Genomic DNA, 23,789 nt, shown 5'->3' on the forward strand with positions numbered 1-23,789 from the left:
GGAGGCGGGGCTTAGGGAGAGGGCAGTCATTGGCTGTGGGCAGTATGACCCAGAGATCAGCGATTGGTTACTACTAGGAAAGACAGATCAGAAACGAAACTGATACTGATACTTATATTTTTCTGTACCGAAGATTCCCAGCCTGACGACGGGGAATATTCGTGAGCATGTGAATCCATGCCAGACCCCATGCTGGAGAAAGAACATTATACAGAACCAGATCTACAAAAGAAAGCTTTAACCCAAACATCAACTTCACCCCATTCAGTCAATAAGAGTCATATAATGAATGAATGTTCTCATTGATGCATTAACCCAAAACCTAGGATGTGCACAACAAATTCACCCACATGTATTTAAAGGTATTTGTCAACAGTTAGTAATTAACTGTGCCCCGTACCTTATTGCTCAATATGGGATTTTACAGAAACTGTAGGAGACGCAGTTCCAGACTGATGAATCATCACCCAGCTGTGCGCTTCTCAAGAAGCTCTTTAATGCACACTGACAGAACAGTGCCCAGGTGCACTGCTATTCTCATTTGTTAATGTCCCATGTTGAAGGGGTTTAGAGGGAATTGGCATTGGGGCCCCAACTACATCCTGAGAGGCAATACCTGGCTGGTACTTTGTAAAGGCACGCTCCCCACCTACTCCTCATCACAGCACACTTAAGAATAATCCAAAGGGTGGTGCTAAAATGGGCACATCATCTTCCTGCCTGGGTAGCTAGTTCTCTTTTCTAATGCAAATGGATCCAATGGTGACACGGCCATTAAAGTGGTATCCCACCACATAAAAGCAAGCCCTGCTCGTCGAAGTCTCTACACATTGGTGAACTTGCACTACACAGCAGGAGACAAAATGGAGTCTCCACCAGTTCAGTCCCACTTGTTCAACTACCAATAACCTGCATCTTTGCCCATTGTCATTCGTCCACATAACCCTTCTTCGAGCATGTACAGTAAGTAGAATAGAGAAAGGTACATCTAAAGACTGACCACTTTCTCACGAACAGAGGATGAACTGTCCAACAAAATGTAGAGAAAATCTAGTAGCCCCAATCCCCAGTCTTAGCTGGGTAGTGTCTTTAAGGCGATTCATGGCATATTGAAATACTCACAACAGACGTCCCTCTCCATTCTGCTGCTTCTACAATCAGCTGATTTAATGGTAACCAAAACGTATAAGATCACACCACTCTGATCATTTTAATAAAAGCAATCTACCTTCTTAGCTAACGGAAAGGATCTAAAGAGAGCTTCCCAATCTTCCACCCAAATATACAAATATCTATCTTAAATGATGAATTCTCCAACTCCCTCATCTCTCTGGTCTTCTCTAAGAACAGGGTTCAGCAACACACTTTACGTCCTGCAAGCATTTACATATCTTTATTAACAATGGTGAAAGAACACTAAATTCATCACATAGCATATGATGTGATTAGTGCATATGTATATGTTTTTATACCATCCTAAATCTGTACGCCCATCTAACCATCTCCACTTACCTACTGGGTGGAATGAGAATGTGACAAACACTGGGTGTTGTGAGGAACCTGAGGCTGTCCGCATTTCTTTTTCCTCAGAATACTCCTCTCAAGTGGCCCGAGAAAGGCCATCGCTTTTGGATCCCAACCCTAGGGGTGCATATTCGAGGGAGGACCACCTGGGTAGAGGGAACTTGGGGAACGGGGAAAGGACGTCCTTCGGTGAGACGAACAAGTTACTCTTACCTGGTAACGTTCTTTCGATGGGATGGTCCGACGACGTATTCCATATCTATGACAGTAATCACCAAAGCTGTGCTGCTTCGGAAAATCTTTTGGCGTCTGCGTCGATGACGTCGATACGCCGTCCTCTAGGGCCTCCGTCAAGCCGATGTCACCAGATGCTGTAAGTAGGACGCACGACGCCCGTAGCCTCAGTTGTAGTCTTTTCCCCAGAACGTGTGGCACCAAACCACTGCCAGTATGACCACAGAAAGCCTTGCGGAAATGTAAGCTGCAATCGCATAAGAAATTCTGTAGTGGGGCAGGTAGGGAGGGAGCGATATGGAATACGTCGTCGGACCATCCCAGCGAAAGAACGTTACCAGGTAAGAGAGTAACTTGTTTTTCGAGGGGATTGGGTCCTCCAACGTATTCCATATCTATGACAGACTCCCAAAGCAGTACCAACGTATGGAGGAGGGAAAAATAATTTCGAATATAGAAATGTAGAATGGCCAATTAAATTGCAGAGTAAAGGACCGCCTTGCCAAAGGCCAGATCCTGCCCATGGATAGAATCTAGGGAGAAGTGTCGTACAAAAGTATGGACTGAAGCCCGGGTGGCTGCTTCACAGATGTTACGAATAGGAACACCCCTCTGCAGGGCAGTAGAGGCAGCCATACCCCTAGTAGAATGGGCCCGTAAGCCTACCGGAGGGTCCTTACCCTCCAGGTGGTAACATTCAGAAATTGCCAAGATAATCCATCTAGGCAAAGTCTGCTTAGTCACAGCTTGTCCCAAACGCCTTCCAGCGTAACCAATAAAGAGCTGATCGTCCACTCGGACCCGGGACATGCGTGAAAAGTAGAAACTTAAAGCTCTCCTAGGATCCAACCTATCGAGCCTCTCCTCTTCCTTATCAGGATGTGGAGGAGGATAAAATGCCGGAAGAACAACCTTCTGGCTTAAATGAAATTCCGACACCACCTTCGGAAGAAAGGAAGGACGAACGCTAAGGACAACCATGTCCTTATGAAACACAGTAAAGGGTGGCTTAACCGAAAGTGCCTGCAACTCACTCACTCTGCGAGCGGAAGTGACCGCAACTAAAAACACAGTTTTAAGGGTTAAAAGCCTCCAAGGACACGAATGTAAAGGCTCACGCGGAGCCCCCATAAGGAATTTCAGAACAAGGTTCAAATCCCAACCAGGCACCTGGAAAGGTGACGGCGGAAACACGTTAGTGAGTCCTTTGAGAAATTGAGAAATTAAGGAATTTTGAAATAGGAACACTCCTCAGACGAGCGCTTAAATATAGACAGCGCCGACAGGTAACCGTTAACAGTACCCACTTGCAGGCCCCTGTGGGCCAATGAAAGCAAAAAAGACCGAACCACAGGAATGTCACATGACAAAGGATCCACATTCTGAACCCTGCAACAGTCGCAGATCTTTCTCCAACGGCAACCGTACAGGGACTTCTTAGTCGCCAGCCATCTGGCCGAAAGCAACACCTCCATCACGTCTTCAGGGATGTCCCAATCCTTGTACCTCAACCTTTCAGAAGCCAAGCGTGAAGGTTGAGGGACCTGACCTCTGGATGGAGAACCTGACCCCCCCCCTCCCGTGAGAGCAGATCGTCTCGGTAGGGAAGACGATGTGGAGGGCAGATGGACAAGTCGAGAAGGTCCGGGTACCACATCCTCCGGGCCCATGCTGGAGCAATGAGGATCATTCGGGAACCGAACCTCCGTAGCCTCTGCAGCACTTGCGGGATGACCGGGACTGGAGGAAATGCGTACAGCAGTGGGAAGGACCACTCCACCACAAACGCGTCTCCCAAGGCTCCGTTTGGAGGAAATTGCCACGAGCAGAACCTTTCGCACTTCCGGTTGACACTGGGAGGGGAAGAGATCCACGTGAGGGGTCCCCCAAAGGGCGAAGATCTCCAGGAGAATCTCCTGAGCTAGCTCCCACTCGTGAGAGATCGCGCTCTGCCTGCTCAGAGCGTCCGCCGTCTCGTTTTCGTCTCCAGCCAGAATGACTGCCGAGATCGAAACTTCCTGTTGGATGGCCCAGAACCCAAGCTGCATCGCCTCCCTGCACAGAGGAAGTGACCCTGCCCCCCCTTTTTTGTTGAGGTAGTAGTGCATGGCCACTATGTTGTCCGCCAGAATCAGGACATCCTTCCCTCGCACAGTCGGCAGAAAAGCCTTCAGGGCAAGCCTGACGGCCCGCAGCTCCAACAGAGTGATATGGAATCTGGACTCCGACGGAGACCAACAACCGCTGACTGTCAACTCGTTGGCATGAGCGCCCCAACCGTGAGTGATGCGTTCGTCACGATCGTCACCTCCGGCCAGGGCAGCCAAAATGGAGGCCCCCTCATCAGATTGCCTTCGACGGCCCACCACAGAAGGTCCTGGGTGACCGAGGGCAGCACCTGAACGGGGTCAGACATCATGCCGGAGGACTGTGACCACTGGAGCTTGAGGGCCCATTGCAGAGATCTCATCCGCAACCTCGTCTCTGGCAGCAGAAGAATGCAGAATGCCATGAGGCCGAGCAACCTCAAGAACTTGAACGCCGGGAGCGTCTGGGCAAGTTGAAACTTGTGCACCATATGCTGAATGTGAAGAGCCCTCACCTAGGGAGGAAAACACTGCCCCAGGGATGTGTCGAGCACTGCTCCAATGTACTGGAGCCGCTGTGTTGGCGTCAAGTCTTTAAGTTGAGGGAGAAGTCCAGCTTGTGAAGGGAGTGGCAGGTGACGGACAGATGATCCAGGACCTGCTCGGGTGAGCGCGCCCTGATCAACCAATCGTCCAGGTAGGGGTAGACGTGAATCCCCCCTTTCCTGAGATACTCTGCCACCACCACCATGAGCTTGGTGAAGACCCTCGGGCAGAGGTCAATCCGAACGGCAGGAACCGAAACTGATTGAAAGGTATTTCTTGTGCTTTGGATGGATAGGCACATGAAAATAAGCATCCTTGAGTTCGAGAGACACCAACCAGTCCTGAAGTTGAAGGGCCTGGAGGACCTGAGAAAGAGTAACCATCTTGAACTTGTGCTTCCTGAGGAGTTTGTTCAAACCGCTCAAGTCCATAATGGGCCTCAATCCCCCGTTTTTCTTGGAAATCAAAAAATAAGGGGAATACCATCCCTTGTTCCTCTCCGCTACAGGCACCAGTTCTATGGCGCCTTTCTTCAGCAGGGATTAAATTTCCTGCGCAAGGAGCGGATCCGGACTCTTCAAAGAGAGAATCCCTGGTGGATTGTCATGAGTCCTCTGCCGGAAAGGAAGACTGTAGCCGTGGGCTATGATCTCCAGAACCCACATATCTGAAATAATGGCACGCCACTCTACAAGATGCTGCGCCGACCTTCCCCCAACCGGCGAACCATGGGACATGGCCTCATGACTGAGCTGAAGCTGCTGCGGCAGTGCCCGAGGGTAAAGAGGCAACTGCCCGAGTGGCCTTGGCACCTCGAGTACCCCGTTTCCACCTCTGGCACTCCTAATGTGTCCCCTTTGACTAGCAGCTCCTCTCAATTTACTAAAGGACGAGTAATATCGAAAGGAACCTCCCCTCCATGGTTGTCCCCTAGAACGAAAAGGCAGAGGTTGGCGAACTGCAGCGCCCAACGACTTTGCTGCAGCTTTGGAGGTCTGCAACCTCTCAAGGCTCTCGTCAGCCTTGCTCCCAAAAAGATGTTCACCATGTAAGGGCATGTTTAGGAGCTGAGCTTGCACATCAGGAGCAAACCCCAACTTCTGCAACCACGCAAACCTGTGTATTACAGCGCTTGCCGCCATGGACCGGCTGACGCAATCAACCATGTCCAGACACGACTGAACGGACTCACACATGGCGTCCTTGCAGTCCTGCACGATAGCAAGAAAACCATCCCGTTCCTCCCCTTTGGGAATATGATCAGCTGCTAAGGAGATACAGTTCCACAGAGTGTGCGTGAAACGAGACAAGGCACAAACAGAGTTGGCAGCCTGAAGCGCCATACCCCCAGGAGAAAACACCTTCGCCCAGCTGTCAAAACGCTTGTCGTCCCTATCAGGAGGGATGTTAGGGTATGACGCCCGCTTTGCGGGGTCGTAGCCGCCTGCACCACCAAACTCTCCGGAGTGGGGTGCGTGGTCAAGTAGCAGGGGTCACCACTGGCTGGGAGATCTTTCTTCGGCAAGGACTTGCTCACTGCAGGGAGACTCTCCGGAGAAGTCCAAGCCGCAGCCACCCTTCTCTGTAAGGCCATATGGAATGGCAGTACCGGGTCAGTTGGTGGAACCTTGGTCGAGGATACCAGTCAGATCATCCTGCTGAAAAACCCCAGGGGGGGGCAGACCACCCCAAGTAATCCGTGACCCTCGATATCAGGCGCCAGTAAGAGGAGTCAGCATGCGTGCCAGGCTCAGGCCTACCAAACTCCACCTCCGGAGAAGTGCCCAGCCCACTGGCGTCATGCAACGACTGGCGCAGGTCCTCAAGTTGGCTATGACCAGAAAGGAGGCCATCAGGAACCTCTGCAGGAACCTCACCTTCCTCAGACCCACTCATCCACCTCAGAAATATAACCCAAAGGCTGGAAAGAGGGTACAGAAAAGGGAACAAAGACATGTTTAGCCTTGGCCAGAGCCTTTCTGGGGGTTCCACCGTGCCACGGGGTACCCCCGACAAAGCCACCTCGAAAGGCTTTGACAGAATCTGCGTCGAGCGCTGCGCCGACAGCTTCAGCGGCATCAACATGTCCCAAGGGCAGAGCCCCAAGTGTGTCTCTCGACAGCCTGGGTGCCGATGGCGTTGATGACTTCCTCGGAGGCAGAGCGTTGAGAGGGTCGACGACTTCGGCGCCGGCGGCGTCTATGACCTCTTTCGAAGACTTCACAGGTTCTTGCTGTCTAGAGGGTGTCAAGGACCAGGACCTGGAATGGGCATTCCTAGAGCGACCATCCTTGTCCAACCGGGACCTCGAAGGCTCCCGGTGGTCGCGACGACTGCTCGAGCCCGAAGGCGGACGAGTGTTGTCTCTACTACAGCCACGTCCGGCGTCCTCAGACGGCGCGGATGGACCGGAGCCCTGCGATTGAAAAATCGCCAACATCTCCTTTTGGAAGGAATCCAACTCCTCAGGAGTGGAATGCATGTTGGGACAAGCAACCCGCCGATGGGCGGAGTCCTCGGACGAGGACAGGGAAGGCGACCTGTGATGGCGCTTCCTGAAGTGCCTCGAAGAGGCAGAGGAATGGGGGGGACCGACTCCCAGACCGAGAACCCCCGGACTCACGACGACGATGCAGAGTCTCACCCCTCGAATCATCCGTCAAAAGACCAGTGGAACGTGACTTCCGGGGCTTGGCCACCTTACCGACCGACAGCTGCTTCTTACGCTCCCGCAAAGACTTCGATGTGAGCGATTGGCAGTCGACACAGTCATCTGTATCATGGTCCTCCCCGAGGCACCAGAGGCAAGCATCGTGCCTGTCCGTCAGCGACATCTTGGACCCGCACACCCGACACTTCTTAAACCCGGACCGCGGGGTGGAAGAAGCCGAAGACATCATACAATATTCAATGAGGAAACAGGTTCGAAGAACCGAAAAAACAGGATTCAGTAGAATCGAGGCACGCCGAGATCTCCGAAGCGAACACGTTCGCGGAAAAAACGGAACTAAGGCTACGGGCGTCGTGCGTCCTACTTATAACATCCGCTGACGTCGGCTCGACTGAGGCCCTCGAGGACGGCATATCGACGTCACTGACACAGACGCCGAAAGATTTTCCGAAGCAGCACAGCTGTGGTGATTACGGTCATAGATATGGAATACGTCGGAGGACCCAATCCCCTCGAAACGGTGTTACCCCTTTTCCTTTCACAACAAGACCTCGATCCCTAAAGCCTTTGTAGGATATTGCCAACCCCTTCCCTTCTCCTCCTTTCAATATGCTCCCCAGAAACAACGTCTTAGTACTGGGACGAAGAAGAGACATTAGTAGGACATCCTCAGTTCATGGACATATCACATCAGAGACCAAACAGAGGTGAAAAGACTATTAAATCAGACCATTTCAAACACCATTCTGGTACTGAGACGAGAAAGAACTATGGAGGCATACCAGCGGAACAACCAATCATGTCTGCATAATGTAGTCTTCCAAAGTCAGGCAAAAGAACTCCACGATCCACACCAGGTGTCACTGAACACCTGCTGGATATAAAAATGCCTGATGTGCCGAGGATTGTGGAAAAGGCTGGAAAGGAAGCTGGAGACCCAGAAGGCCGAACCAGTGCTGCACAGGAGAAGAGAACACCGTAGCTATGGTAGGCTGTGCGAGGGTCCAGAGGTCCTGCCATCTGCCGAAGCGGTTCTAGAGGGGGGAACCAGTGGAGCTCCCTGTGACTGCAACCACAGCTGAGAGAAGTCAGGAAAAGCGGGCAGTACTCACGCTGCCGACCACGAGAGGGAGGCAGAGTCTGGAGAAGCCAGGAAGTAGCCAGAGCATGGAGAAGCCTGTTACGAAAGACAGCAGGAGGAAGAACGCTGCGGTGTGAGACCTGCGAGTGTAGAGTCAATATACATTCCGACTGGAGCACTCCGGTAACATGTAGCAGAATCCATTGCATCTGCCGAGTGTAAGGCAACATGATTAAAAGTTCTGTTGAATGCCGGAACAAATATTGTTGAAGTTTTGAATGAAGTGCAGCCAAATGAAAGCAGTAGTGAATGCTGCATGGAAAAGTATTGAAAGCAATTGTAAATACTGAACATAGTAAAAAGGTATTGAAAACACTTGTGAAAGCTGCAAACAGTCAGTTGAACGCTCAGGAAGCAAGGAGTAAAAGCAAAGTGGTGCATGAGACAAGAGTCCAGGAGTACGGTATGTGAAACAAGTAAAAGGCAAAGTGAAGAGAGTACTAAGGAAGTACGAAGTTGGAAAACTGAAAGTGGCCCAAAGTCCAGAGGGGCCCAGGCATGGCAAACTAAGAGACTTGTCGTGGCAAGAGACGGATACGTTGACAAGAGCTACGGTAATACAAACAATAAAGTAATAAAGTGTATGGTGGTTAAAGTGACCACAAACAGTGTCTGAAGCATGTGACACAAGTATCAATGTTAGTCGGAACCAGTGGCTAAGTGTTGATGGAAGGAGAAAGACAGGGTATCGGTTGCGTGACCTGTAATGGGTGGACCAAGTGGTCCAACAATTGCGCCTAGACAGAGTGCCCTATATCGAAAAGCCAATGAAATTATCTTTGAAGTCAAGCTCATGCGTTTCTATACCTTGCTGTATGATACTGAAAATAAGAAACAGAACTATGTTGCTTTTCAAAAGCTGGAAGTTTCAACTCTTGGGGGAAGGAAACCTCGATTTGGGAAGCGTCCCAAGGAACTGTTATTTTGAAAGCAAGAAGGTTTGTACTCTTGGGGAAGAGAGTTCCTCTATTTTGAGAACTATTTTGCACTTGAGAAAGCAGATACTAAGCCGATACTAAGTCAAGATATCCCTACACATTGTATACTGTTAGTTTTGAGGGCAAGTATAGTTTTTGGACACAGACTTTATTTATTTATTTATTTTACATTTATAAAGCGCTGAAACAGCCCGTATCGAGGCACTGTTACAGGAATTGTTTGTTTTTCTTAGTTGAGTAATTGTGTTTTTTTTTTGTCTTAGTTACTTACGTATTTATAACGCGCGTAAACACCCAGAGGTTTCTAAGCGCGGACCCGGGGATCGAACCTGTTGTTGCTTTGTGTCGTCTTGCTTCCAAGACGCGCACGCTGCCGCTGAGCTATCCTCCCGGGACAGAGTTACATTAAAGTTCTTAAGTTGGACATCCTGACACAGACTATCCTTTGTTTTCTTTAGCTAGGGAAATCCCACCTTAGCATAGGGCAAGTTGGGCCTTACTCCACCTTGCCTTTTAAGTTAAATAATGCTACTTTGAGAACACATTTGAATCCATTGTCTGTCTTGCTTCATGATATGGTAAGGACAGCCTTGTTATGTTACTGTACCAAGCGCAAAACCATCCAAGAAATGCCCATTCAATTACAGGTTTCATGCCAGCTTTCGAAACCACTACTGCATTTGACTAACCAACATTTGGCTTATACAAATACGCCCCACAGCAAAAACCTTAAACCATAAATTTGATTTTAGCCATAGGCTTTTCTAGCACCCAATCACTTAATTTAACAAATCGAATTATGCTTTTGCCTTACCAAATGCCTACCTATTGCTGGTTTAGTCAACATCTCATGAATTAAAACTCTGATCAGAAATCATGAGATCTAAAGCAAAACTCTTGAAAAAGATTCTGGAAAAAAGTATTTAACCTCCCCATTTCTGAGAGTGATCTTTATAATTCTTATGGATAATCAAGCTTAAGGAAAATGAATACCACTCCATCACGTTTTATGCCTGACCGTTCAAGGGGAAGCCGTTGATGGCGACTACCCTAAAAAAGAATTGAGGATTCACCTCGTTATCAAATATCCTATGTACAGTAAACAAATTCTCAGCATGTCGGCCATAATTCTTAATGTACCCAGCTTATTTGGGAACCAAACAAAAACTAATCATGATCCAAAACTGATATTTAGACATGCTGCACTCTCCAGACTATGAAACTACAGTATCCCCCACTTGCTCAACAGGACTGTGCAAATAAACAACAAATGTGGTTTTCTGATAAATGTAATCTAAAGTTGTTGCCTCACAGGTGGGTGGAGTCATTACTGCATGATGGCCTGATCTATACAATGGACAAAGGGGACTAGAGATACAGATTAGAAATAAAGCTGTCCACGCAGCGGCTTCTCTGGTCAGCATGGTGTAAACCATGCGAACACATGAATTTCTTGCATTTATACCATTGTCTCACTTTAAAAACAGTATACTTCATATAACGGTATACTTCATATACATGCCTGATGCTTGCCTTTCAGGTGACTGCAGAGAAATAAACAATTTGGTGAAGGGCGCTACAAATCTACGATTCAAAATACAAAACTGATATGTGAAGGAATCCATTGCTAAAAGTACCTTTTGGCACAGGCTCTTGCCACAAAAAATGGTTCCTCTTGAGAAAATCTATAAAAAAACATGATGTCAAGGGATAATCTCTGCCAATATGTCTGTTTAATTAATGAAACGTTAAAGCAACAATAATATCCATTGGCGTCCTAACAAAACTCATGATAGGATTCCTATAAACATTTTAATTGGTATTGGTACAAGACTTTTGAAGGTGTGACTTGCATAAATTGTTTTGGAGTGAGAATGAGAAGCAATCCCTCTTTATATGTCAAATCAATTATGATCGCCAATTTGAATACTAACTGAATTCTTTAAAAAAGCAATTCATGGCATGATTTTCTTTCACTAAAGTTTAGAATCAACGCGGAACACATAGCGTTAAAAATACCCAAGAATAAAACTATGTATGAAGAATGTATGACAATACAAATTCAAAATAGAAAATATAAAAGCAATACAAATGTATTACAATATTAGTGCAACACAAATGAATTCTGAAAAACAATGATTAGTAACTCCTATATGTTGAAACAAAATACCATCATACTGGCAATGAACATTTATGCGAAATGAACATTTATGCGAAATGAAAAAGGGGTTTTCAAACTTCATTAGATACAGGTTCCAGACAATAGGTTTACTCATGCCGGTCAGGGATCAATCTGTGCAAATTGGGCACCTAGGCCTATGGGGAGGAGCTGGGTGGGATGCATAGTGGAGGTCCCTGGCAATACAAGCAGGGGAAAAAGTAACTGGCCGAGGCTGCATGGCCAATGGGTCATAATCATAGTTTGGGGGGCTTCGTCCCCAAACATTTTGAGTTTGCTAAAAATGTTACCGACTTCTATGGTTTTTCCACTTTCCTTTTATGTCCAGAAGGACTCCTGTCACTACAACTTTTTTTTTGTTGGCATGCACTATCCTAATGTAACCAATATGGCTAGCAGGGCAGTGGTGTTTATAAGGACCCCATTTTGAACCATGGGTGAGCTCTATCAAACAGTGTGATGAGGAGTATGCTGGTGACAGACAGCTGTGTAATGTAGTTTTGGCTGCATTATGACTGTATTCTTTTAATGCATTAGTAGCCCAATGACAATGACATATGGTGGCGATGGAACATTTCCAAGCCCTGAATTCAGCTATTTTGTCTTGCAGCCTTTGTGTGGAACATGGAGGATGACGAAATTGGAAATTTTGCTGACCAAAAGACTCCATAGGAATGGGGACATGGAAGCACCAGCACCATTGCCAATGGTGCTGGTGCTTCAGCGTAAACCATGCCTGCAGGTCCTGGCGCCCCTGGCATGTCAAACCTGCCAGGAGCAAAGACCGCTGCAGGCATAGTTGTAGTCAGGCGGTTCGGTTGCTGGTACGCTGCTACCGGCACCCTTATATCCGGACAGCCAGACTTGGAATAAGAGTGTGTGTGTGCAAGTAAATCCGGAACTAATTATTGTGAACAGAAACTGAACTGTAACATCATTCTGAAGATACCATGCATCATTAACACCACAAAAATGACGCCCAGAGGAAATGCTGTGGGGCATTAAATCTGCTTGAACTCTGAACGCATGAGGAGTAAACACTGTCCTAATGTTAAAAGATCTAGGTGTGGTTGATGAGATCACAGAAAATTGACAGTTGCAGGAACACAGCACATGCACATAATGCCTATGTAAGCTGAACCAGTGGCTGCAAGGATTCCAACTACTGATCCGGATATAGTAAAACAGATAAATCGTGCAAGTGCCCAAAGTACCAGGTTATGTAGCAGTTTCAATGGTCCCCTAACATAATACACAAGCCTGATACCACAAAGGGAATCATATGCCCATCAACACCAGCAAGGCAAAGAAACTTGCACTAGGTTGGAAGCTTCAGCTGGCTGTCCACATCCTATAAGAGTGCAGAAGGAGGAGGCTGACACAGGTGGCATGGTTATTGGTATAAACTGATAAACAAGAAAACCCACCTTTCCCCAACTCCAAGATGGGTTTCCTTCCCTGCCTCAACCAAAAATAGTCAAGATGTCCATGTGAACTAAAAGCCCACCATCCTGTGTCAAAACTCTGCATCAGTCTCTTACCTTTATAACTAAACTAAAGAAGTAATGGATCTTCTTGGTCCAGAAAAAGGACTACCTTCTTCTGGACACCGGATTCCAGCTCCAACTGTAGGTGGGGCCTTTACTTGAGGGAATGACTCCCTTCCTCAGGTCTCAATCCCTTTCCAAGGTATCAAAACAGAGTTACAGGTTGAGATGTCAACAACATTAAAGTTCTCAGTTAAACTCAAAGGGGCAAGTTCCTGTGCAAATGACAATATTCATCCTAGCTCACAGTGGTTTCTTCACTATGGGGTTTTCACAGTGTCCGGGAGAATGGACTCCCTTCCCCTGACCTTCCTCAGGCTTCTTACTACAATTTGCAAAATTCGGGTGAATGTCTTCCTTCCCCTTGCCTCTCTCAGGTTTTATTATCGTAGGTGCGGGTCCAAGACATGTGTTGGCGGGTCCAAGACATGTGTTGGCGGGTCCAAGACATGTGTTGGCGGGTCCAAGACATGTGTTGGCAGGTCTGGTTTACTTCCTTGCCAGGTACTGCGATGAGAAAGAGTGATTGTGATGCTTTTCCTAAAAGGGTGCGGGTCCCAGACCCATGTCTCTTGTCTTTCTGGAGTGGGGTTGGAGAACTTGGTTCTTCCCCCAGGGTCTTTCCCTGTGCCCCCGTATAATAGTTCCAGCGGGTGCCCGTACCTTCCGCTACCCTTTTTAATCTCCCCGTTAGCCCCGGTACCGTCAGGGTTTCTGTTGCTTCCGTCCCATTGGATATAGGCTTCCTCAAGTTCTGCTCTCGACTTCTGCGGGGCTTTCGGGTCTTCCGACGTGCTGCTGCTCTGCAGTCCTTCTGTGAGTGTGTCTTACTTCAACCATGCAGTATCTCGCCTGGATGTCCTCTACTTCTTTCGGTCCTTCCACGTCAGACTGTTTGAGGCAAACATTTCACCAGCCTTTTCTTTCTGTGATGCAAGCAAATGTTCACCATAATTGTGGATCCTCCAGCTAGGATCTTCTCTCCTGGTCTCAAGTCCTTCTTCCCTTTCTTCTCTTTTTGGGCCAATCAGCATTCGGAAATCCCTCAAATGCTCAATGTATATGTGGGGAGTGCTCTTCATGGCTCAGCACCTCCTCCTCATTCCAGTACCTATCCTAGTTATCTCCCTAGGGTAGACTAGGTTCTTCTTCATCCCAGAACTTTGTATATTTTCTACTTGACATATTTACTGGACGACCAGGTATGGGGTTGGTGGGGGAGGTGTTTTTGGAAGAAGTATATTGCATGCTCCATGGATAGTAGTCCCTTAGTCCCATGGGGGGATCCCTCCCCATGAGATCCCCCTGCTAAGTACCACCCCCAGGGGGACCATCACTGAGTGGCCTCACCTCCCTGGTCCCATGGGAAGGGGCTCCCCCCTAGGGTAGAAGGGACGCATCAACGGATTTGTCATAACCCAAACATTAAAACGTGCTTTCGCAATAGGACTTCAGCATATCTTGTGCCAATGCATGGAAAGTAAGACTTGCTAATCCTATTCTCAGAGGAATGGGGCCCAAATACAGATGCTACAAGGTCAGCTTCAAGGGGAGAGAAGTGACACTCCAAAGCATCAACATGGCCAAGAAAACAATCAATTCCATGCCACACCAGTACCCCCTCACTGAAGCCACACCTCGCTCAGATCACATGAATAAATTCAGAGGCGGGAACATTACAAATCAATGCCCAGACAGCAGGCACCGAACAAGAAGTCTAAGATCCTGATACAACTACTGCAAGGAAGCACAAAGACTTTTCTTCCCCAAAGGCCAACACTTGTGAGCACAATGCCGGTCACATGCTCAGACAATCTGACACTCTAGACTGCCCTGCACTTCCTCCGGAATCGACCCTCAAAGCTTAACACATTCGCAAGGACAACATACTCTCCTCGCAATGAATAACAGGGCGTCACTGGAGAGTGTGTTCAAAGCTTCTGGAACTGCGGAAAGGAAGAGACCTAAAGAGGTCTCTCAAACAAGCCGATTCTAGCAGCTTCTAGTATCATACAAGCAGGGCCAAAGAGAAGGCTAATTATGAGGTCCACTAAACTGCTAAATGGGGTGCTATGCGGATACCCAGGACTCCTGCCACAAGCATTTGGGCTGGCCGTGCAATAATACAAGTAGCGCATGTGAATTAAGAGCCAAGTCCACGACCAGAGGAGCACCATACCGCCAAACACTGACAACAGGAAAAAGAAAGAGCACCCAAACACCACAACCTAAAAAAACTGCAAAGTGATCTCTAGATGGCACCACAGAGATCCAAGAACAAAGCAACTAGCTTAAAATGGCACATGGACGCAAGTGCTTGAAATAGTCGCTCACCTATACTGTGCTGGCGAGAATGGCTGCTCGTCTGTAGGGCTTAGCCTCACCTGACCTATAGGCTCAACACTTTACAGCGTGTGACAAATAACATGAGCTGTAAGAGTAAAGCATTAGTCGTAGCAGATTTACCTACATACAGGCAGTTGAAATAAAACATTTGCTGTATAGCAATAATGTTTGATGCAGCTACAAGTATGGATATAACATGCAATTGTACATCAACAATGAAAAACGGGCTATCAAGAAAAATATATTAATAAGGCGCTCATACATCAAGTAAATTGTGTTTCAAAGCGCCATTAGATGTCAAAAACTATCTTGCTAAAATCCATTGCTGTTTAATTCCAATATAAGTGAGATGATCCTAGCATAATAAGAGTAGCAAGTGACGTTCTTCCAATGCTAAAGAATCATCTGAAAGTAGTGAATTACATAGAGAGCAATTTCAACACTGCAGTTAAAACAGGTATCTAAAGATCCATTGGAGAGCATAGTGTGTATTTAACTGCATCCATTTCACTCCAATAATAAGCAAGTATACTTTTGGGCCACCCAGTTTTACATCAACATTCCAAGGCAGTAGGTCAGCTCAGATATTGTATATTTAAAGTAGCAGGGGAAGCATTTTTATGTACTGATTACAGTCCTCACAGTGCATTTAACTTGAAAAAGAATGCAGTGAACGTCCCAACAATAGAAAGTACTCACATTGGCATCAGGGCGCAATTTTATCAGAAAGCGCTTCCTCTTGAAACTCAGCTTTCGCACCTTTGCCCAGTTGAAGGCATTGATCTTTGTGTGACCCTAAGAACACAAACAGCGAGTCACAGACAAATTCACATTCTTGCTACCTGTCGAGCCCATTACAAAGCCACAACTCAGACAATCTCTTAACAGAACAGAGGCGACTCATAGGAGGTGTGCAGCATTTATACACAACACAAATAAAAGTTACTCAACATTAACTTCTTCGGTACTGTTTGTTCCTAGACCCTCCTCCTCGAAACACATGGCAGTGTACACAAAAGTTGGTTTGCAGATAAAAAGTCAACCTAACCGGTGTGGCTACAGGACTCGCGCCTATGCCTGCTGTCTCCTTCTTGACCAATTTCCCCAAGATGGCAGATTAACATCTCTATACTTGAAGGGCTTTTGCCAGTTCTATTTTGTTACTAACAATCAAGGGCTCTGCAATCTGGGCTGTCTACGTTAAAACATTTTTTTTTTTAAAAAAAATGTATTTTGTGCAATTAAACATAACCATAAGCACAAACAACAAATGTGAAAAGTCATCCTATGCATCCCCTTCAGAAATCCCTCCTCCCACTCCCTAGTATCCTCCCCTGCAATCACCTGTCCATAACCTTCCCCAACTTGTCACGCCCAGTGTTGCCCATTGTCTCCGATTCTTGGCCACCCCACAATTCCCCCCACAACCCCCCAAGCCCTCCATCCCCCTGCCTATCCCAACTCTACCAATTTGGCCCATATTTTTTCAAATTTCTGGGGATGCCCCCTTTTCCTGTACACCCTCCGCTGTAGCTTTGCAAAGTACTCATCCCCTCCATCCACTTCTGTAGGTTTGGTTTTGTCAGGTTACCCCAGTCCACCTCAGGACCTTTTTCCCTGGTCACCATGGCAGTTCTGATGAGGTCCTTCTCTCTGTTGTGGAATCCCAGGTTGGCCTCCCCTACCCCCCATATATGCAGGAGTCAATTCAAGGCAGTCTGGAATTGGAGCGATAACGGCCCTGGATGTCTTGGTTCTGACAACCCCAAAAGGATTGCACCTCTGGGCACTCCCACAGCGCATGAAAGAATGAACCCGTCCCCTCTCTGCCCTTCAGGCATTGGGTGTCTGGGGCACCTGCCCATCCATTGGAGTCGTTCCCAACTATAGTACGTCCTGTGCAGGACCTTATACTGCATCAAGCGTAGTCTCCTATATATGCTGGCCTCTCTCAGTGAGCATAGTGTCTCCATCCAGTCCTGCTCTTCCAGTGTCCCTAGGATCGTCTCCCATTTCTCTCTCATCTTCTGTAGGGGCTTGGATGTGAACCCGCTTAACCTTTGGTGCAACTATGTGATTGCCTTCCCCTGTATTTCCCCTTCCATAAGATTAACTTCGATCGGAGACCTCTCGGGAATGTCCCATCTGTCCCGCTGCTCTTGGACCATTGCATGTCGCAGTCTAGTATATGTGTAGCCTTCCCTATCCTGTAGGCCTAACTTCTCTTGCAGATGTTGAAAAGGGGCAAGTCGGTTCTGCACTAGGATGTACCCCATTTTCATTACCCCCTTGTCCTGCCACCTTTGCTACCTGCCCACTTTGCATACCTCCGGCATATCTGCATTCTCCCAAATGTGGGCCACCACCCCCTCCCAGCCCATCTCTCTAAGAGCCGCTATGCGAGAGTCCATTGAACAGATCCCTGGTTGCGTCATCCCCTGAGGGGGCGGACGCCTGTATAACCACTGCCATGCGGCCATGCTCCACCCTGCTCAGGTCCGATACTGTATGGGGCAGCTCCGTCCGACCAAGGATCCACTTATTCACAAAAAATAGCTGGGATGCCCAGTAATAGTGCTTCACATTCAGACCCCCAGCCTACCACCCCACACTGACCTGGTCAGTATTTGTAGCGCTATTCTTAGGGTGTTTTTTCCCCATATAATCTCCTGCTGCAGTCTCTCTATGGTTCGAAGCGTCCCTGCTGGGACCTTCACTGGAGTTTTTTGTAAAATCTAGAGAAGCTGCGGTAACGCCTTCATTTTATATAGGTTTGCCCTGCCCACCATCGAGAGCGGGAGGGTCGCCCAGTGCTTGGGGTCCCCTTTCAATCTGTCCAGGATCGGGTCCAGGTTGTTGCCAAGGAACTCTGATGCCCAGTTATTTGATGGAGCACCCCTCTGGGAATCGCATCCTTCACATCTTTTATTGTCATGAGCATAGATTTCTCCCAGTTTATCCTGAGACTGCTTACTTCCCCAAACTCCCCGACTCTCGGGCATACCAGTCTGGGGCGTACTGCAGTAGTGAAATTTGACCAACCCACCCATATTTCCTGCAAAGGGAGGTGTCCGGCCCTGTACTATTAGTATGGGCGATTTCGGGATATAGCCGATTTTCGATCGTTGGCTCTAGCCCCACAACAGTTGGTTGGCTGAAGTTTTGGTCCGAGGTCAGCATACCAGTCTGGGGTGTACTGGCGATAGTGAAATCTGACCAACCCACCCATTATTCGCCCTGCACGGGTGGGTCTGGCCGAGTGCTATTAGATTTGTAAACGTTTGTATGTTCTGGGTTGGCTCCAGCCCCATAACAGTGGGTGGGCTGATATTTTGGCTCAAAGTCGACATACCGGTCAGGGTTGTACTGGTGATGGTGAAATTTGACCAACGACACCCACGTGCCCTGCACAGGGGTGGAGCGGGATCCAGCACTGTACTATCAGCATAGGCGATTTCGGGAGATCACCAGTTTTAGGATTTTTTCAACAATAAGAAGTTAGGACACAATCATACACAAGCTTATAGCAGACCACACGTGCAAGTTGGCTACAGACCCGGGCAATTCTGGGTGGGTACTGCTAGTAACGATGTGTTCCTCCCGTCCTCCGGCCAGGCGAAGCCCTTCAGCAGGAGGTCCAGCCTTACCCTGTAATTGTATTTGTAATTGGTTATTTATAACGCGCTTAATACCCAGAGGTTTCTAAGCGTGGACCCAGGGATCGTACCTGTGTTGCTCCGTGTCGTCTTGATTCCAGAACGCATTGCCGCTGAGCCATCTTCCCTACCCTGGCAGCCAGAGGCTCCATTGCTAAGCAAAACAAGAGTGGGTATCTCTGCTTAGTTCCCCTTTGTAGCAGAAAGGCTCCAGAGCAGCACCCGTTCACTCTGACTTGCGCTACAGAGTCAGTGTATAGTAGTTGCTCCCATTGTACAAATCTGGTGCCAAAACCAAACCTTCTCAGTCGCCCAGAGGTACTCCCATCCTACCGAGTCGAAGGCCTTCTCTGAGTCTACTGCTATCAGCGCATGAGGCCCTTCCAGCGATGAGGCCGCACTCATGGCATTGTGCAGTCTCCGAATATTCATCCTGGCCACCCTCCCCAGCACAAACCCACACTGATCCAGATGTACCAGTATTCTAATGACTGGGATACGTTTATTAGCTAGGACTTTGGCCTCCCCATTGATCAGAGAGCTAGGCGGTACCCACTTCATTGCTCGGGCAGTTTCCCTTTCTTACGTTTAACCACTATCGTTGCCTGTTGAAGATCCTCTGGGAGTGTGCCTCCCTCGTAGCACTCAAACATTGTCCTCATTTCCTCTGCAGGCCCCTGCCCCACCACTTTCCAGAACTCTGCCCGGAACCCATTTGGTCCTGGGGCATTTCCAGATTGAAGTTGTGTGATGGCTGCTTGGATCTCCTCCAAGGTCGGATCCATCTCTAGCCTAGCCCACTGCTCCTGGCTTACCTGCGGCAAGCCAGTCCCCTCAATGTACTGTTCAATAGCTGCAGGTTTCTCGACCACCCGCTCCCTGTACAGTTCCCTATAGTAGTTGGCGAACACTTTGGCTCTGTCCTCGCTCTGTTAGGCAAGATTGTGTGCAGTACCCTTTGGGTGCAGTACAGCAACCTTCACCTCCTGGCAATAAGAACCCAACCTTTGGTATAAGTCTGTACTATACAGGTTGGTAGTGTGGCTGAGCAGCCAGGCTTATCTCAAGAGGGGTCAATGTCAGCAGTAGGGTTTTTACACAGAGGTTTACAGTGACAAGTATTCAAATAAACTCTTATACTAGGTTTCTTGATTAAACAATATTAATTTATTTAATATTCAGTTGAATAAGCCTTCTTCAGAAGGGAGCAATTTAACCGTAACACACAAATACACTCCAAAATACACACTCTTATTCCTACACCCTGAGGTGACTTAAATAACTAGGACACTGTGGACATTAATATATCAGTGGTACATTTAGAGCAATACTGAGTTTGGTGTCAACAAAAAAAAGGGTTTAAGAATAAAAGAAAGATTCCACAAATATTCTGAAAGCAGGTAAGTACTTTTGAACTCTCCAATGCAAACTAAAGTAAATTAACCCTTTCCTGGATGAAAGGTAAAACAAAGTCAGAGGTAAAATGAGTTTTTCATGGACCCAGGCCAGCCAATGTTAAGTTAGAAAAAGCCTAGGTGAGCTGAAGCACTTCTTGTAGGGAATTAAAAGTCTTGCACAATGTTTTAGAAGTCTTTGTAGAAAAAGTAGAATCAACGGAGGGCAACAAGCTGGGAGGCTTGTGAGGTGTAAAGCTGTAAGTAGCTCTGCAAAGTTAACCAAGACAAGTCTCAACTGAGAACAAGTAAGGCGAAACCGCAAGAGGTAAGTCCTCTTAAACTTTGCAGTACCTTTGGTTAGAAGAAATGGTTCCAGCTGGCTTCTGTTCCTGTGCAGCTCTGCAGATCCTGTTGTTCCTGTGCCTCAGTAGGTGGGGGGGGACAGGAGGACTTCTGGGGACTTCTTCACTGCAATGGGATGGTCAGCAGCAGCAAAGTGCAAACTTCAATTCAGCGGCACTTTGCTGCGGTTTCAGCTCTTCGTGTCTCAGCAAACAGCACCACTGCGGTCTCTCGGATACCACTCTGGACTTTCCTCGCTTCTGGGGTCCAGCACTCTTTTGAGGTGGCTCAGGCTTTGTCAGTCCTGCCCCCTGGGAGTCCGGAGGATCTTCCGCAAGCTTGGGTCCGACTTAAAAGTGATGAACCCAGTTTGGTGTTCGTCTCGGTTCCAAAAGCAGCAGCAGCAGCGGAAGTCCAGCCAGCTCCGAGAGGATGTTCACTTTGTGGAGTGGATTGGTCCCACCAACTCAAAGGGAGAAGTCGTCCTTGCAGGGCTTCTCTAGTGGAGGCAAATCCGGAGCTTCAGCACAGCAGCAGGGCTTCATCGGGCAAACTAACGGTCCAGGAGTTGCATCAGGCGTCTCTTCCAAGTTCTTCTTTGGATTCTTTCGTTCAGTGAGCGACTGTCTTCCAAGCAGGTTTCTCCCATTCATTCAAGTCTAGCTGTCAGTTACCCATCAGGGTGGCTGTCCTTGCCGGACAGCCAGCCGGCCAATCACCTTTAGGTGCATTCCTGTAACCAAGAGGATTAAGCACAGGGAGTTTCGGACACCTCCCTCACTTCCTGCCCCTGCAAGATACGCTGGAGCCAGAGGCAGGCTTCACTTGTGAATGCTGCCAAAGACAAAACGAACAAAGAGACCAAACCTGGTTTGGGGTGCAGAGTAAATCTCAAGAAGGAACTTTCCAACAAGAAATGCCAAAAAAAAGAAGACCGGGGCCATTTTGACAAAATGGGCACCCATGGGTGCCTTACTCCAGCTGCAAACGCAGCCCACGGTAAAAACACACAATGGCAGTTCAAAGTAAACCACTGCCACCAGCCATCAATTGTAGAAAGGGTAACATAAAAATGTTACATGAGAAACTAGACAAAGTGTATACGAAGTAATCCCTCCAACACCCTATGGTAAGTTAGTGTGTGCTGGGTCTAGAAAGTTAGAAAATGTAAGTAAAGTCAATTTCACTTTACTGCTCTTGGAAACAGTAGTTTATCCAAGAGAAGGTATTTAAACCTTTGGGAAATCAGGAAGACTTCCCTGTGTCACTGCTGTTCACTACAATGAAGGTGCTGTTTGCCACAATGTAAAGATGATGCCTATGGAGTTTGGCAGACTCCATAACCAAAAAGAAACACAAAGTTCAAATCACAGAAAAATACATGAGAAAGTGGGGAAAAAAGGGCCTCACTCTTTCCAGGTTAAAAATGAAAAGTCCTTAAGTCCAGCAAAAGTGCTGGGGGGTCTTGACAGTAGAAGGGAATTGGCACATTTCTTAGAATTCTCCCTAATACTCTTGTTCCGTGTCTCCCTATCTGCCCATCTAATTTCCCCTCAGCCACCTGATCCCTTTGTCTCTTTTCTCCAGCGACACCAAGCATCTTTGGCATTTGTCTCCTACATCAAATAGTTGTGCCTGCTTGTCCCTCTGAGCTGCCCTAGCCTCATCCTGAGCCTCCGTACCATATTGGAACAGCGCCCTAGCCAAGCCCTCATGCTTTCCTCTGGGTTGTCCTAGAGAAACCTGGCCTAGAAGGTCTCCACCTTTCGTTCCAACTCCTCCATCCTTTCCATCTGGGGCTTTAGGTGTCCAATTACTTGCATCTTCCTCCCCTGCAATACTGTCTTGTAGGCTTTGCACAGTGTGGAGCAACTGTCAGCTGACCAGCGAAAGTCTGAAATATGGGTTTGATTCCTCCCGGAAAACCTCCGCCATCTTCTCATTCTTTAGGTAGTACGCATTTAACTTCCACCCCACCACCTTTCTGAGTATTCGCCACCCCCCTTAGAATGACTAGCAGCAGGGAATGGTCTGAGATCCCCTGAGTAAATATTTGTCCGCAGTCGCCCTTCCTGTCCTGGTGCTCAGAAGTAAAAAGTAGTCCATCCTAGAGAAGGATGTGTGAGCGTTGGAATAGAAAGAGAATCCCTTAACCCGGGGGTGGAGTTCCCTCCAACTATCGCTCATCCTCACTGCGCAAAACATCACCCTCATAGTGCAGGAGAGTGCAACGAAGATCCTTGTTGCCTGGATCTGGCATAATAACCAGAGGCCCTCGTCTCTAGGGAGGGAAACTAGGCGGCACATTAACATTGAGACCCCTCCCACAAGGAGTGTGGCAATCCACAGAGGTAATTTCATAAAACAAAAATTGGCAAACCACCCCAGAATCACGGAAACAAGACCCGAGTTGAAGGGGCCAACATAACTGTTGGGCACAAGCTTACCACCTCTACATATAGGGGGGGAAAAGGAAACCCTGAAAGCAAGTGGGCGACCCCACGTAGGAGGGAGGAAAGTGGGGGACAGGGAAGGGAAAATCACCCCCTTCAATAACTGAACTATCAAAGTGCGCTGAGGGCACCACGGATGTGAATCACCCCTTCCTTGAACAACAACCCAGATAAGTAAAATCTGTGTCCCAGTTAACATATAACACGTTTAAAACAAGGGAGACGCTGAAAGTGGCAGACGATCCCTCACCAAGTGCTGGATCAAGGACAGAAGCGGATATTGGTAAAGACAAGGGCAGAAGAGGCACGACACAAAGCAAAATGGAGCAATATGCAGTGCCCACACTGGCCATAGAGCCGACACAGGAGAAAACCATATCTACCGAAGATGAGGAACCCGAACCCTCTCTTAAAGACATCATGAATGCCATAGCCAACTCCAGAACCTCCTTGGAGATTAAAATAGATGGCATCAGCACAGAAGTGTCCCTCCTACGCCATGATTTGCAGAATCTAACGTCTCGCATGGGAGAGGCGGAAACTCTCATATCTAACACGGAAGATGGCCTCCGAAACATAAGTCAACAGATGACCAGAGTATTGAATGCGTTAAAACTCTAGAAGAACAAGTGGAGGGGGGGCGGGGGGGACGCTCTAGGCGAAATAATATACGAATACCTAAGAAAAGTGAAGGCCCCTCCATGGAACTATTCCTTGAACAATTGCTC

The 23,789-nt window shown here is 47.8% G+C and overlaps 1 protein-coding gene across 9 annotated transcripts in view; it reads right to left on the reverse strand.

The window, feature by feature from the left end:
* FARP1 (FERM, ARH/RhoGEF and pleckstrin domain protein 1) overlaps positions 1 to 23,789 on the reverse strand; it is a 1,178,254-nt gene that overhangs the window by 431,937 nt on the left and 722,528 nt on the right. For all 9 annotated transcript variants that reach the window (XM_069640745.1, XM_069640749.1, XM_069640747.1 and 6 more), the window contains exon 9: positions 15,913 to 16,008. In XM_069640745.1, the coding sequence (XP_069496846.1) occupies positions 15,913 to 16,008 (96 nt within the window). The remainder of the gene's footprint in view (positions 1 to 15,912; positions 16,009 to 23,789) is intronic.

This window comes from Ambystoma mexicanum, chromosome 7q (genome assembly GCF_040938575.1).
Source record: "Ambystoma mexicanum isolate Mex_15411 chromosome 7q, UKY_AmexF1_1, whole genome shotgun sequence".
NCBI classification, from domain to species: Eukaryota; Metazoa; Chordata; class Amphibia; order Caudata; family Ambystomatidae; genus Ambystoma; species Ambystoma mexicanum.